Raw genomic sequence first — 16,368 nt, 5'->3', positions numbered from 1 at the left:
CTTCTTGGTGTTGGCTGCTATTTTCTTCCCTTTGTCTTCCTTCTTGCTCTTTTGTTTCTTTCTTTCTTTCTCCTCCTCAAAATCAAACTCTGCGCACTATTGGAAGCTACTTCCAGGTTAGAATTAGAAGTCAATTCATTGTTGTCTTCATGTTGGTGTTTTCCAACTAACTAGCCAAACCTCTTTCCTTTCCCTAACTTCTCTTTCGACAAAAACTACTCTAACCTGAGAACTTTCTTATAAAATAGGTCAATGTTGGTACCGATTAGATCATCAAAAGAAAAGGCTTTCAAATAGGTTTATTGAAACATTAGACATACAAGGTATTCAACATTTCGTCCATCAGTTGCGCATTTGGATCAATGTGACTGTTTAGTATTATAAACTTGGTGGTATACGCCTAAACCAATCTATCACCTTGCTTAAGGTTGCAGAGTCGCTTTGGCTTTATTCCATGATGGCTAGACGTGTTCTGTAGCTAGCCAAGTTGTAGCCTTCTTCCACATCAAGGATTCAAAGATGGCAACCTTGTGAGCTTCATTAACCTGAACAAGGTAATTGACTGTGTACGCCACATCAAACTACCAAATAAAAGCATATGGATCTTCATTGGAAGATCCCAAGAATTTTGTGAGGGAAATACTAGATTAGTGTGTCATTGAAATTGGGAGTACATGCGAATTTGGAATTGCTGGTGGGACACCTACTAGGTTGAATGAAGCTAAAAATCGACTTGTTAGATTTTAAAGGTGTAATAGGTGGAAAGACAAAAGGATTCAATTTGCCAAGGTGTGATCGTGGAAGTAGAAGAGAAAATCCAATACGTAGAAGTCAAAGATGCAGCCTCCCTACAACACACACCCAAAGGCAAGTTGTAGTTTTCCCACACCACACCATCCCCAATCAAAGCACAGCTTCCCCACAACATACCATCCACAGTCAATGCATGGCTTCACCCTCCTCACAACCATATTGGGGGGTGCCCCGAACATGTAGACAAGAAGAAATGTAAGTATCAAGAATGGAGAAAAGCCCAAGAAGAGAAGATAGCATAGTTAGAAGTAAATAGTAAATATGTCTAACCTTCTAGCCACCATTTGGAAGAGCATGCTAAAGATGGATGAATAGGAGGACAAGAGAAGCAATGTTGATGAACAAGTGCACCAAAAATGAGTAAACCAAGACGAAGAGACTAGATGTCGAGTTAAAATAAGTAAATAGGACTCAAGAAGAAACTATTAGAAAGGGCAAAGAGAGGAAAAAGAAGGAACCCAAGATACTTGAAAAGAAAAAGGAAAAAGAGGAGCAACCAACAACATTCTGTAGAAAGGAATAAACGAAGTATGAGATCAATGACAAGAAAGACAACGAATGCTCAAAAGATGACAAAAGAAACTTCAAGATGCCACAATCAACAAAATACGAGGGAGATGGATTGATTTTGAAGAAGTGGGTAACTAAAGTAGATAAATATCTTAAGTGACAATCATTTACTTTGAGAAGGATGCAATCAACTAATACATGCTAGAGCAAGAACAAGGATGGTCCATCTCCTAAAAGGAACTACAGTAAGGGTTGTACTATTTCATCCCAAGATGGAGATGTTCCAAGTCAAGGATGAGTGGAGAAATACTAAGAAGGCACAATATAAGATGGAGTATGTCCACAAGTAGCGCCAATTGATATTACAACTTTCAAACATGATACGAACACCAAACTATACAGTTTTGTGTTTGACATGTAGGACTAGGCAAGGAGAGATGGAAAGAGAAAAACCTAACAACCTAGCAAAAGCCAGGAGTGACCGAAAGGCTAGTGGACTTTGAAGGGAGAAATTTTCCAAGGGAGCCAAGCATGATACAACACCAACCCTACTACCAACTTGTGGACCCCAAAGCCAACTCCTCCAAGATGTCCAATGAGATAAAGATTTGCAATGGAATATCTAGAGGGACGCTAACCACATCACAATCCATGTTGGTACTGAGGGGAAAGAAAAATATTGACCACATTATCAAGTTGGTTCCAAGAGTAGCACATTAGCCAAGACACCATGCAATACAAAGAGCACTAAGCTAATGTTACTAATTAAGTAATTGCACGAGTTAGAGGAGCAAGGCTTCATCTACCCGAGTAAATCACCCTTTGGAGACCCAATAATTTGTCAAGAAAATTGTGCATAGATTATGGGGGGCACTCAACAAAATCACCATCAAGAAGTACCCAATGCCCATGGTGGTTGATTTGCTAAAGAGCCTACATTGAGCTAAGTACTTTCAATGTATGGTCTGACCTTACATCAAAGTATCACCAAACCCATATAGCTAAAGAAAACATCCCAAACACAACACTTTCCCTAGATATGGAAGTTGACTGGCTTGCCCAACCTTTAGTGATTGGCCAAGAACCCTTTGTGGATTTATGAATGTAGTATTCCATAATGAAGTAAATATTTTCATCATCATATATATAAACTTTCTAATTTATGACAAGACCCTATAGGAACACAATGCACATTTGAGTAAGGTCTTTGAGACACTGAGGCAACGCAAGTTGTATGCAAAGCTAAAGAAGAATATGTTTGCAATCAAGGAGTTTGAATTTTGGAGTTCAAAGCAAGATGAAGGAACTTAAGAAAGACCAGAAGAAAATAGCAACAATAAAGAATTGGCATGTACTCAACACCAAGGAAAGAGAATTCTTAGGATTCACAATGTTTTGCTAGAGGTTTATGAATAATTCTAGCATGGTAACATCACCACTATCACAACTTATCAAAAGGAGAAGAAAACTTCAATTTAATCTTGTTCATGAGTGTATGAACAATACCTCAATGCTCAAAGTGAAAAACCTAAGTTCAAGCAAAATCTCCACAAATGCATCACCTTATAGCATTCAAGTAGTGTTAATGCTACATGAATCACCAATTGTGTATGAATCCAAACATATCAGACAGGCAAAGACTAATTGTAGCACTCTTGCCCTAGGGAGATTAAGGAGATATGTGCAAGATAACGACAAAAAGTTTTCAAAAAGGTATTCTAGTATGACTAGAATATTCTCGATCCCAAACCAAGTTTGCTACACATGCAAAATAGCTAAACTTTCTAACGAAGATTCATATTGAAATTGAAATAAAGCATAAACCAAGGCCTCCAAACAAAATAGCAATGCTCATAATGGAAAGGTAAAGTTACGAACAATGTGTAATATACAGTAGCTTTCATAAGATGGTGAAGTAAGCACTAGAACCAAACGTCGAGATGCAAACTTTAATAATGTACATGTAAGCAAGGAAAACGCCTCATGAAGTATACACACTGGCAATAGACATTCTTTTTGTGGTCAAGGCTCTATATACATCCCAAATAGTGCATGACAGCAAAAGTTCAAAACTAAGGGGGGGGGGGGGGGGTCAAAGCAAAAGGGGGAGAGTTTTCTCACCATGACCTTAATACCAGCACCAAATCACCAACCCTTGGATGTCCTCAACATGAGCTTGATTTTGAAACTCCCAAGTCCCATTGGTATATACTAATCTTTGTACTAGTGTTCTTTTTTTTGACTTAGCACACTTCATCCCAACCAAGCCACCACTCGTTGCCAAGGAGGTTAGCCCACCATTCTTCACTCTCATCTTCAAATTACATGGTCTATCTCTAGCTATTGTCTCAAGTCATGGTGGCAGATTCGTGAGCAACACGAGCAAGGAACTCTTCAAAACATTGGAAATAACTTAGATTCTCTTTTATCTTTCCACCCATGACAAATGGCCAATCCCGGCAAGTGAATCAAGGAACATAAGATTATCTCAAGAGCTAATGTGCTCAAATTCAGTTCAATCCACAAGTCACAGCCAGATACGCCGCTATCAAGTTAGCCTCAAGGGAAAGAGTTATCACCCCTATACCCCTTTCGAGTTGACCACAAGGAAAAAAGTCATCACCCCTTCCACTCTTTGTCTCTAGGACAATATAAGCAAAAGATGAAATGCAGGGGAATTAGTAAGGAAATTGCGTGAATAAAATGCAGCAGCCAAAAAGGTGGAGATAGTAGGACAACCTTCGCACTAGCTTCTACTTGCAACCTGGTAATAAATTACAGAAGCACCTATAGCACACATAACACAGACGCTATACACTGCTATAATCAAGACTATTACATCACTCGAATGTCAACCACACATAACACAGACGCTACTCTGCTATATTCAAGACAATACATAACTTGAATGTCAACCTATAAGACCTTCCAACGAGAATTTGGCAGACCTAGGAGAGTATAACGAGATAAGAACATAACAGGTGGTCAAAACTTTAAAACCCAACATCAAGCAGCTCTGCGGTGAATTACCCGTATAGGTGCAGAGGTTGAGCTGACGCCCAATTACAAATGACTAGAGATGGTCACATCTATTTTTCTTAAAACACCATGTCATTGACACATCACGCACTAATTTGAATGGAAATAAATGCTACACTCTGTATTGTAAGGTTCAGTTCCCATGGTTAAATTTCTACAAATGTCCTCCTTAAGAAGAAGGTTACCATTTATCATCGGAGCTGTAAACTATATTCCATTCCTGTGTGCTGGTAGAAAGGAACAGGCCATTAAAAAGAGAACGTATGACAGCATACATGTAGCTCAAGTCATATAAAGTGAGTCCTGAATAATGAAGCTGCCTTGACATTCTTCAAAAGAAGGAGATTTCTTGCTTCTCTCAAGAGCAACTCCTGGGCAACACAAGAATATCTTACCAGTCCACTTTAAAGCAACTGGCATGGTGAATATGCTTCTCACGCAAATTATGCCAGTTTTCAGTTGGATAGGCTTCAAGTCCATTACTTCAAAACTCAAAGCTTGTTATTGTCCTTGCAGGTCATACAAAACTTCGAGCAAATCATTACCCTCACAATCAGTCATGTGATTGTTGCAGAAATATACATGTTACAATACAAATAGCCCAAAATTGGCTATAACACAACTGGCAACCAAAAATGCCAAAAGCACACAGTATATACTGAGTTCAGCATTAGTTTTCTTAGACAGTAACTAGTGGCATCCTTTCTTGAGACAACTTATTTTACACATATGTACAAGTGTACTGCTATTAATCCAAGATCCTAGCAGTAAAACATCACTCGCTTCACATTTTCTTTCACAGCTGGCAAAGGCCGGACAGAAGCCCCAGCTGGCACACGAGTAGCTCGTGAAAAACCAGAACCTGTGCCTCGACTACTGGGTGGTGGGGCTGCACTAGTGAGGGAACCACTATCTGACTCAGGCTCCATGTAAAATCGTGCACGAAAGGCTGCAAGGTGTGCATAATATGCTGGAGGCACTGCATTAACATACAAGTAACAGTAAGTATTGTTCTAGAGTTCATGAAGCCAGCCAGGAATGGAAGAAATACCCAACTTACCAATTGAGACAGAGCGTGTACAGCGTGCATAGCTGCTCAAACAAACTTAAGTCAGTCAGTACATGCTTTCATATATTGATTAAGTAAATCATATTTCATGCAAAAGAGACTTAATCTGGTTGATCAAAAAAATTGATGTCATAATTTGACTGCAGTAACAATCATACGTGTAGCAAAGATTGTTAGTGAGTAGCTGCAAATCATCGGCAGTGAACTTGTTCTCATCCCACAACACATGGTAATGAGCTGGTCGGCTAGTTCCCTGAGAAAGAAAAAAGATATAAGTTCATACGAACTCAGGAATACTTTAGTGCCCACAGTGGACAAATTCCTTCAAAGGCATCTTATAGTCAATTCACAACACTTGGCAACATTTATCTACATACTTCAATCAAAGCCCCTTTGGACTTACTTTTGCTGATGCAGTCAGTAACCAGATGCTTATATTACTAAAAACACAGAAGAGAATATAATGACATCATCAAATACTGGAGTAGGTGATAAACACAGCAATACAAGTATATTAGCTTAAGGGAAGTTTGTTTGTCAGATAAGTAAGAACTTGAATGGCAAATATTTAGAAGCAAAGTTTGAGACATGTTAACTGGAGGAAAATTCATTTGAGACGCACAAGCTTGTTGATGCTGATTTCCTTATCTACCAAGCTCATACAAACAGACTATAATCCATTGAGGTCGCAATACAAACAGACCAGACCATAATCCATTTAGGCTGCAATACATGCCTGGATGCCAGCATGGCTGCAAAGATAGAAGTCAAATTCTGTAGGATGGCATATCTTTGAATCAACCACCGTGCCTGAAACAATGTAAACTTACAGAATTTAGGTTGTTGCTCAGAATAAACAGCTATATGGTTAAAGTAAAAATAAAACACCTGAAACACTGTAAAATACATGAGAATTTAGATAGTCACTCAGAATAAACAGCTTTATGGTAAAAATAAAAATACAAGCATCTAGCTTGGAGAGACCTGGAAGAATGTTTCCGCTGCTGTCTATGCTTCGCCTATCATTATGATTGCTTGCAAAAAGGCGTGTATGGTGACGCTTCTGAACCACTACAAATGTGACAGGAGGTTGGTAGTTCGATTCCAGAGAAGCACATGCCTGCAAGAACAGCAAGGACAACAGTTTCGCATATGTTTAAAAATCACGTTTACAAAAGAATAAGTGAGCAATATATGCATAGCAATTTGAAAATGGGCTTGCCAGAGCAATAAGCTTAAGATCCATATATTTCCTAGCATATGCTGCTAAGTTAATAATTAGAAACGGCAATAGACATTAAGCAGTATGCTGACCCTGAAATGAAGGGGTTTAAAGAGCTTTTGCATGAGGGAATCAAGGATAACTTCCCTATAAGGTAGAGTCACTACATAAATCCTGACAGACTAGCCTAAATTTTTAGAAGCCTCTGCATTTCAAGTACCTTGCGAATGGCATCCAGCTCATATAATAGTACTTGATAAAACTGACCCTCACTGACACCATCCCTGCAAATGAAGCAAAAATATCAGCAAAAATGATCATAGCAATCAAAGGTTTGAGTAAGTCTAGAATCCTGCACCTGTAAAATATAATTCGATGAGGCTTCTGACCCGTTGCTCGTCGAAAAGATATCAGTAGCTCCCTGAAAACATTGCTGGCAAAGTCAGGTTTCCACTGTGCAATGAGGACTAAGTGGACCTGCAAGTAGCCCAAAAACTTACTTTATCATCCCCAAAAACTTACTTTATCATCCCACCCGTTTGTGGGCCACGGGCAGGATCATCCCAACCCTTGAACAAATCTTGTATCAATTCTTGACGATGCTCTTGAGCACACACCAGCCCTGCATATTTTGTAACTTCAGGCCAATCTTGGGAAGCTACCACCTGATCGCAAGTTTATAGCTCAGATTGCAGTCGTGAACATCACATCAAAGTTCAAAACTCAAAACTTCATATATCAGAGAAAGCCTAAAGCATCATAACTTACAGCAGCAATAGATGGACTGGAATCCTCTCCTGGATGGGGATGAGTAACATCAGCTCCAAAGATAATGGTAGGGATGTCACTGACCAGTGGTATTTGGCGAGAGAGTGCATCCACCAGTACAGTATTCCTTCCACCCACCTAACATCCAAAACCACAAATCAACAATTGAGTCTGATATGCTAACCACAGAGCTAAGAGCAAGATTATAAAATAATGCACAACATCTACTGTGAAAGAAGGAAGATGACAGCAACAGGTTTCAATATGCCATTCATTACATGCACCAATGCTAAACAACAACACCTGCAAAGCTTCAGAAATCAGAGTGCTGCTGTGTACAATATAATGACAAAGATCAAAGCTAACCTTGACATTGATTTTCAGCGCGACATTTGCCAGGTATTGCTTACTCATCTTATACACATGCTTGGTTAAACAACATTGAGAGACCAGGCCGAGATCTGTCTCACATATTCTCTTGAGATCCCCTGCTTAGAGAATCACACTTCCTTCAGAAACTACTCAAATAAAATCCCACAACTTGAATGGAGAAAGGATTAAAATAATCTGAGTATATGCACAAGCTGTAAAATTCCAGGCAACAGTCTGGACACCTACCATAGAGTGTTCCATTATTATCAGGTAAAATAGCAACAAGAAGCTCAAGATCATGCCCTTTCTCTTTCTGCTGGAATTCTCGAAACACATATTTTAACGCTCGCTCAACTTGATCAGGTCGTGCTGAGTGTATGGGAATTGCAGGTCGTTCATTGAAAGACTGTCAAACAACCATCAGGTGTTAAGTGCACTGTATCTTCCGCATGAACACAAAAAGCCAAGCACACATACCATGCCAGAAACTTCGCACATTCTAGCAAGCTCATGACAGAATCGATGAGCTGCAGTATCTTGGACACCTCGGGAGAAATTGATACACGCCCAGTATGTGACTACTCCACCATTCACCATTTTCTGCTCAGAAGTTGGAAGTTAACACCAATAAGGATGCTAATGTGGCATCTTTCAGCAGCTTTGATGTGTAAGAACATTCACCTTATCTCTCATGTTCCACTGGCCAATCTCTGGCTGGCAATACTTTAATTTTCCCGTATCATGGTACTTCAGCTGCAAAAGTGGACATATACTCGTGTAAAATGTGTACATACACACAGCAATACAGATTGGTTAGCCTATGAGCTTCAAGACGATGTTTTAAGCACTCACCTTAGGGGCCGGTAGTACACGGGCTTCAACTGAAGCAAGTTGCTCACTGATACGTATACCGAACTCATTCGCATAAGGATCTTTGGCATAAGAGTTATGACGTACTGTCTGCCAATACAAGAAGCAACTCAGCTATGGATAGACACACCACATGATACAAGTTTCCAAACTCTCATCAAAAATTATGGACTGGCAACAATATGATTCAAAGCTTCCGTATCTTCACAAAAACAGAGCTGGGCATTGACCTCTCTGTTTGACTAGTAAACAACCTGAAATAAAAAGCAGCAACACTAACTGCCTTGACTGTACCTCTAAAATGTCTCTTTCTCTATCCACAGGTCGCTGGCAAGTGACCTTCAGCAGTGCTGTGATCTGTTTCTCATTCAACCGCTTAGAGTATCTCTGCCCTTCAACAATCTTACAGACCTGACATTACATAGTGAATGTAGAGTATGAAAAAGAAATACAGACAGTTCACTTAGGCTAGGCTAGAGCCAGACACAAACGAGGCCTTTGAAAGCAGATTAGGTGTACACACAAGGTCATACAAGGCATACAATGCTGTTCCCACCGCCTTAGCTGTTCAGAAAAGAGAGATACGAGGCTAGAGCCAGACACAGCCAAGGCCTTTGAAAAAGTAGTAGGTTTAGAAACAAGTCATATACAGCTGATCAGTCACCTTCACTGCTCAGAAAAGAGCCTTCAAGGGGAAACCCTCGGTAATGTACAGGTGCCAAGAGCAATCAAGGATTCCTCCAACACACAGAGGAAGATAATAGTTAACAAAACCTGTGCCAATTCAGAAATCAACTAACTGAAACAGCTGCAGGAAGCTACCTCCATCGGCAGGTAATTTGGCCTCTGTTGGTTTCCCACTTGCAGACATGGAAGCGCAGTATTACGGATAGTGTATCCGTATGTTTCTTGAAAATACTCTACCACAGACTTCATTGTCCCTTGCTCGTCGACCGGAAAGCTATGACAAGGTCAGTGTACACACACTTAAGTACCCTAAGCAAAACCAGTAAAAAGAATCAACATGCATATGAGTGATGCTTCATGCAGAAGCAACGAGGAATACGCACGTCAATTCCTGGGTTGGCTGTGAGGTTAATCCAGATATCCGATACTTCCTCCGCATTGTCCCCCGATGAGTAACCTCTACCTTGACTCCCCGCAGCGCTTTCTTTATCTGCATGTTCATGGAGGTCAGCATTAAAGACAAGTTTACTTACAAAAACGTGCTCCCCTTGAACAACACTTGATATTCTCACCTTTATTCTATCAGCATCCGACAGATGCCTAGAAACATCTCTTCCCAACAACTGTGTAACAAACTCTATGACCGGCAAGGGCTCAATAAACGCTGTAGAAGACATGTCTGCAAATAGACAAAGTAGATTAGGGATAACAATACAGCTTGTGGAAACCACAAACAGTCAACACTAGTCCAGTATTACCAATGTTGAGAGAGAGCCCCATCTGAGTGGGTCTAATGCTCTGATAAAATCCACGCCAGCTCTCTAATCCTTCCCCAAGTGGTTGCCGTCTACCAAGATTGGGAGAGTAGAATGATCTACCAACAGGACAAAACCTACAGCAGACAAGAGATAAAAGTTACCATGGGCCCCAAGGTGCATAGCAGTTTGCAATACAGGAAACTTCACTTGAGCAAATTGTCTACTGATAAATAGGGCAGTGAGAGGACACCTGTGTGTTGGCAGCTCCCGCAAGACTATATCTAGAACTTGCAATGCCTCTTGAGGTGCATCTAGTTGTCTGCCTTGAAGGAACTCTCCCAGGTGATGCAAATCAGCTCGAGCAGCAAACTTGATGACCACTTTAAACTGTCTTTCTCGCCTGTAATAAGACAAAGCTATTAGTGGCAGACAGGGAACATAAGAAAAGGACCCAAAGGAATATTAATTGAAGACCACAGAAAAACCCGGCAGTGTCCCACTACTACAATGTACCTGCAGACACCATATACACACACAAGCATACATGCATGCATGCATATGCACATTTACACAGACACATTAATATGTATATGGACACATGCACAGAGATGCACACACAGATATGAACACATAAATTCATAAGCTCACTAGATATTAAACTCACATAGTCAGTGATTACTGCAATCTTACTTTTGGCTTAAACAAGCCTCTACAATAACAGCAATTGATGCATTAAGGCATCAAGACTACCAGTAAATGTGAAGCAAACACACCTAAAAAACCTGCCTTGCATGCATTATCAATCAGTTATAGAGCAAGTACAATCAGTATTTTAAGTGATAGCTTGGTAGAGATGATGACAGAAACAGCTAACAAATGACTTTGTCCAAGAGTGCTCAACATAGGCTATGCCTCTGTGAGATGGTGAAAGGCCATCAAGCAACACCTTGCTGATCTCCTAACCTTACAAATGGAAGTAACCTAAAGTCAAGCGGCGGGCAATGAGTAACACTAGTTCTTTCAAAGCCAGATTTTCAAAATATGAATGGGATATTCAGTGCCAACACAAACCACCAGAAAAGCAAGCCATAAGATTTCTCTAGGCCTACTTAACACATGATACAAGATTTTTCATGTTTAGAAAGACAGCAAAGGTATAATCACAAAAGAAAGGAATTGAGATATGAAGACCATGTCCTCATCAATTCAAGTCTATGAATTTAATCTAGCCTTGGTCTACAAAGAGAGGAAATTTCTAAGATCTACACAATTCACCTAAATTTTCAAATTCCTACAACAAGAACAAGCACAAGCACTCTCCCTCAAAAACAGGCACAACCCCTCTACAAAAATAGACTTTTAATACGCCGACATGATAGAAGGAAAACTCAACTTCCTTCACAGTAATGCTCCCAACATGCCTTAAGCTTACTGATAAATCACAACCCTCCCCAGCACAAGCACTCTCCCTCAAAAACAGGCACAACCCCTCTACAAAAATAGACTTTTAATACGCCGACATGATAGAAGGAAAACTCAACTTCCTTCACAGTAATGCTCCCAACATGCCTTAAGCTTACTGATAAATCACAACCCTCCCCCTCCAATGCAGCCAAGCAGCTCATTGCATAATGAGAGCATCTGTACATGGTTATCTTATACCGTGAAAAGACGAAGAACTATAGCATTTAGATAGTGTTGCTGAATGTACCTTGGCCCTCCACTTCCATCATCATCATCCACAAGCGTGATCGGGAACTCCCTATTTTGAAAGGGAAGAGGACCTGCAGTGTAGAGGCTCTTTCGTCCATCATAGGCTGGTAGCCTGCAACCTAAAGCACTCATTCTATAGTGCTGCACAAGCTGCTGCATAACAGCCCTATTGACACCCCGAGAGCTTACCTCAGGAATTATTGAAACCTGCAGGTACAGATCACGTAACAATTACAGGTATTACAGAAAAGTATTATAATTTGCAATGTCAGATCAAGTTTACATACATCATATTGGTGCAAATCTTTGTCTGGTAGTGCTGCAAAGAAGTGGTTGGCTTTCACAGTACAGCGCATCCCTGCTCTTCCCATCCCAGGACGTAGAGGGAACTGCAATTTCTTGCTAGATGCAGGTGGAGCAACTGCTACAGCAGTTGACGGCCCAGGCTCCTGAAAAGCTGGAGGAGGACCTTGTATTCCCATTCTTTGCATTTGCTGTGACAAGTCCACAGTTGAGCTTGATGCGGACATACCAGCCTGAACAAATCCTGACTGACCGATTGGTGAAATGCCCATGTAGCTGGCTTGAGGTTGAGATGGTTCCCCCATATGAGGAATACCAGGATAAGGTACTTGCGGAGGGACAATAAATGGGCGTCCTCGCATGCTTGGAACAGGAGCCATCCCTCCATAGCCATATGGAGTAGGGGGAGGGGAAGCTTGGGGCAGATCGGGAATAGGCATTTTGCTGGCCGGCACATAAGCCTGGCCAGTAGTTATTTGCGGGGTCGGATGGGGTGGGCCTCCACCTCTTCCACGCCCTTGACTTCTGCCTCGTCCATCTCTTCCTTGCAGAGGAGCTTGGGCAGTGGGCAAACTTTGTGGTCCTGCAACCTGCTGACCTCTACCTGAAGGAAATTGCAATACCTGCACGGGAACTTGACCAGGCAGCACACTTTGCGTTCCACTTGCACCATGAGAAACCTGTTGACCTCTACCAGGAGTTGGTTGTATTCCCTGCTGGCCTCTACCTGCAGGAGCTTGTGCAGCTGTTTCCTGGCCTCTTCCTGCTGAGGGCTGTGAAACCTGCTGACTACGTGCAGGTGGCTGCTGCCCACGCCCCTGAGCTGGAGTGCTTGTAGAAGATGATCCACCTTGAGAAGACTGAGCTGCTGCTTCACGAGAGCTCTCTTCAATTTCCTTTGGGGTCTTTCGTCTTCTCGGCATAGTGAAAAGACTTTCTCAGTTGAATAAATACCTGGTTGGCAAGCTACAAACTTCAGCGTACAATCGGTAGCTCAATACTTGCTGCAAAGGGTAAGAGAACAGTGCTTGACATCAGAAAAAACCAGCACGTCAGTAAAAATTAGCAATCAAACAAATGAAGAGTGAGATCAATCGCATCGGCTGATAGACTCCGTATTGCAGGTCAAAAGACACAACAACCTCTTGCGGCATGAGCGACCAACAATGCATTGCCAAAATGCGCAGTTCTCCAGGATCAAAGCCTAAGAAATGGTGACCACGCTCAGCTTAGACAATTGCAAGGAGTAAATACCTGTGCTTAAAGAGCCAACTGCAAGCACTAGGGATTCCAGCAAGACTGAGAAGGAAATAGACTACGGTAAAAAGGCAATATGAAGCATCATATTTCAACGAAACAGTCTCAACGCAGTCACACAACTAGAGAATGGCATGTACGTTACAAACAAGTAAATTGCCGGGAATAGGAATTAGGATCCCACTACAGTCAAGCCAGCTGGATGATCAAGAGAAAACTTGAGGCTGAGAGACGTCATGGAGAACAATGCGACTCCTGGATTCAATTCGCGGGGATAATGGCTAAACTAAAATTTCCTAGCAGGCAGAGCTGCGAGTGCACAAAGGTGAGGCCGAACGGGAGAGAAGAATCAACAGACTAACCAGCGCAGGTAAAAACATCGACAGCACCCAAGCAGCGTAAGGATGAGGATTAAAGGTTGGGCGGGGGGGAATACAAAAAAAAAAGACCGAGAGAGAGAGAGGAAGGAGAGGTGGACATACCTGAGTAAGTAGAAGGACCGTGTGCGCCGGGAGGACGTGCTGTTGACGATGAGGCGAATGAGGAGAAAGAAGGGCGCCTGCGGAGAGAGCGATGGAGGATAAGAAACCCTAGAAGACCCGCAGAGTTGAAAGGGAGAGGAAGGAGAGTGGGAGGGAGAGAAAGTTCCGAGCGAGAGAGAGAGGTGTGAGAGCTTACCAGCAAAGCGCGATTAAAGCCAGTCACTAAAGGATACCTGATAACGACTAGAGGCTTGCCTGCCAAATAGACCGCCAAATTTAGCGGGCCCGCCTACCCACCGGCTATCGGCCGTCGCCAGCTCCCTTCCCCGGCTCACGTCTCGTCAGTTTCGTTACGATGCTACCGGCGCCTAGGCATGTCCCTTCAGAAGAAGTTTTGTTTTTTCTTTTTCTTTTTCTTTTTTCTTTTTCTTTTATTTTATTTTCTTTCTCGCCTTCGCTTTTCGGCGATCCCTCCCTTCTCTCGCACGCGACCCCGTCCCCCCCTTCATCACATCCAATATCATCCATGGTTGCCATGATGTAGCCCATGCGGCCATGCGTCTCTCATGAGTTCTTATGATGGCAGTTTGGTCACACATCTTCTCACCTCCACTATCATTATTACCCAAGACCGAACCGAATGAGACCAAAGTCCAATAGCCTTGCCCAAGTGAGGTGGTAAGCGTCTGATCACATGAGAGCACCAAGCTGCATTTCCGCATCACCAAATTTGGCAATCACACGACATGGGCACAAACTCCTCTAGGCGCACTATAGTTCGTGCCACGCGAGGTTCACAACTAGACTCTCCCGACGTCCAAATTTTTTTTTTTAAGTTAAGGTAGTGTCACACCTAAAGTCCTGACTACACTTTTGAAGTAAATTTAGGTAGTCATAATGTTAGTAAGCAAGGAGGACAAAAATATGTCACACCATCTTCACTTTACTTATCAGACTCCCACAAAGTCTACTCTAGGCTAGGCGTGACACTACCTACTTCGGCCCATTTATAGCGAAGCATGAGGCTTCAATAGGGTGCCAACAAAAAGTAAAGGAGTAGCATGTATGACATTATTGTAACAGTGCAAGCTATTAGACTCGCACACGCTCCTTCCATCTCATGATTGGGGAGTTTTATCCAGACGCAATCGTGTTACTTGATGGACCCCAACCTTGAGCATTTGCAGGTTTTTTCTTAGATTTTGTAGCTGTTTTATCATATTATAACTAGAATGACCCTAGATTTTACAATTAAAATACCTTCGATCATCAAAAGCTTTTATACTTCAATTGCCATTGAACCTTGGTTTTTTGTGAACATTGCCCACATGAGTCCATGAAAAATGAGATAAAGGGGAGAGAGTTGAGTCTTGACAAAAACTTATTTCGCATATTGCCAATGTCTTATCTTATTATAACTAAAATAACCATAGATTTTGCCACTAAAACACCCTCTCTCTAACGATTACTCATGAGTTTTTTCCAAATTTGACAATTCACTTGACACTAAACCTCAATTTTTCATGAACATTGCCCACATGAGGCCATGGCATATCTGGTCAAGGGGAGAGAGTTAAATACAAGAGGAGAATAGCATCAAATTGAAGTTTGCAATGTAAGCAATGACTAGTTATAGTTGCCTAAGACCCCCTTTTAATTTACTTTTTGAAGTCCCATGCAATTTGAAGTTAAAACCAATGGATGATATCCTCACATTGACTATGAATACCACCACAACTCTCATAAGCCATTTTTACTTGTCCATGTCATGGCTATAAAAATTTTGCTTCTGAGAGTAGTATAGAAATATTGATTGTCATTTATTGTTTTTCCAACAAAAGAGATGATGTAGACAATAACACCTTTGACAACACAAGAGAAGGGGAGATGTTACAAACAACTAACAAGGAGGGTTGAGTTGGCCACTAGCCAATAAATCCTCACCATTTTTTTTAAATTGACCCTAATCATATTTCAATAAGGATGTGAGCATACATTGCTCGTGTGACCATGCCCTAAGTCTATTGAAGCACAACCACATGGCCCATTAAGGACTTTGTTGAAACCAAAATGCACACATAAAGCTCTTAGGCATATTTTTGGATGCCATTTTGCGATACTATTTGTTGGCTTGCCTTATGCCACTGGGAAGATTTTTTGTGACTAAACCTAATAAAGCACAACCAATGGTGACTTTATTGAAATCAAAATACACACCCAAAGCTCTTAGACATATTTAATGAGACTATTTGTTAGCTTGCCTTATGCCATAGGAAAGAGTTTTGACAACATTTTTTATTAATGCAAAAGTAGAAAAATATGAAAATAGTGAACTATGTGAACCTTTGTAGTGCACTTCCATATGAGTCTCCCCCTTTTTCATGTTTGCAATGTTGCATCACAAACATGCAATTGCCCATTTAACCATTGTGTATGATTACTTTAGTGGAGCCCTCGATATAACCTGCCTCGTCTCACAAAAGGGAGAACGAGATCTAGCCACAA

The 16,368-nt window shown here is 41.4% G+C and overlaps 1 protein-coding gene across 2 annotated transcripts; it reads right to left on the bottom strand.

The window, feature by feature from the left end:
* Positions 1-4,841: 4,841 nt before the first annotated feature.
* Positions 4,842-14,067, bottom strand: LOC148033759 (protein argonaute PNH1-like). 2 transcript variants are annotated; one of them, XM_087681747.1, is made up of 23 exons: positions 13,864-14,067; positions 12,109-13,128; positions 11,820-12,028; positions 10,359-10,508; positions 10,109-10,242; positions 9,923-10,029; positions 9,734-9,840; positions 9,486-9,624; positions 8,958-9,074; positions 8,646-8,753; positions 8,475-8,546; positions 8,271-8,393; positions 8,040-8,199; positions 7,788-7,909; positions 7,422-7,559; positions 7,176-7,318; positions 7,012-7,074; positions 6,874-6,937; positions 6,416-6,551; positions 6,168-6,241; positions 5,590-5,684; positions 5,423-5,454; positions 4,842-5,341 (listed from the first exon to the last, which is right to left on the bottom strand). In XM_087681747.1, exons 2-23 carry the CDS (start codon positions 13,045-13,047, stop codon positions 5,124-5,126), a joined length of 3,450 nt encoding a protein of 1,149 aa, XP_087537873.1. In that variant the 5' UTR covers positions 13,048-13,128; positions 13,864-14,067; the 3' UTR covers positions 4,842-5,123. The 2 variants fall into 2 exon arrangements, with proteins under 2 accessions (XP_087537873.1, XP_087537874.1); XM_087681748.1 differs by having other exon boundaries at positions 12,109-13,078.
* Positions 14,068-16,368: the final 2,301 nt, after the last annotated feature.

The sequence above is a fragment of the Lygodium microphyllum genome, chromosome 7, assembly GCF_053477565.2.
Source record: "Lygodium microphyllum isolate KBCC chromosome 7, Lygodium_microphyllum_v1.1.10, whole genome shotgun sequence".
Taxonomy (NCBI): domain Eukaryota; kingdom Viridiplantae; phylum Streptophyta; class Polypodiopsida; order Schizaeales; family Lygodiaceae; genus Lygodium; species Lygodium microphyllum.
Note: the sequence above shows the minus strand (reverse complement) of the source record. Positions and strands in the feature narration are given on the sequence as shown.

Coding starts and splice junctions, on each gene's coding strand:
- LOC148033759 (XM_087681747.1), bottom strand. CDS start 13,047: ATGCCGAGAAGACGAAAGACCCCAAAGGAAATTGAAGAGAGCTCTCGT. Junction 6,938..7,011: donor CATCGAATTATATTTTACAG/GTGCAGGATTCT, acceptor CTTCATTTGCAG/GGATGGTGTCAGTGAGGGTC. Junction 5,685..6,167: donor GCAGCCATGCTGGCATCCAG/GCATGTATTGCA, acceptor TTTCTTTCTCAG/GGAACTAGCCGACCAGCTCA.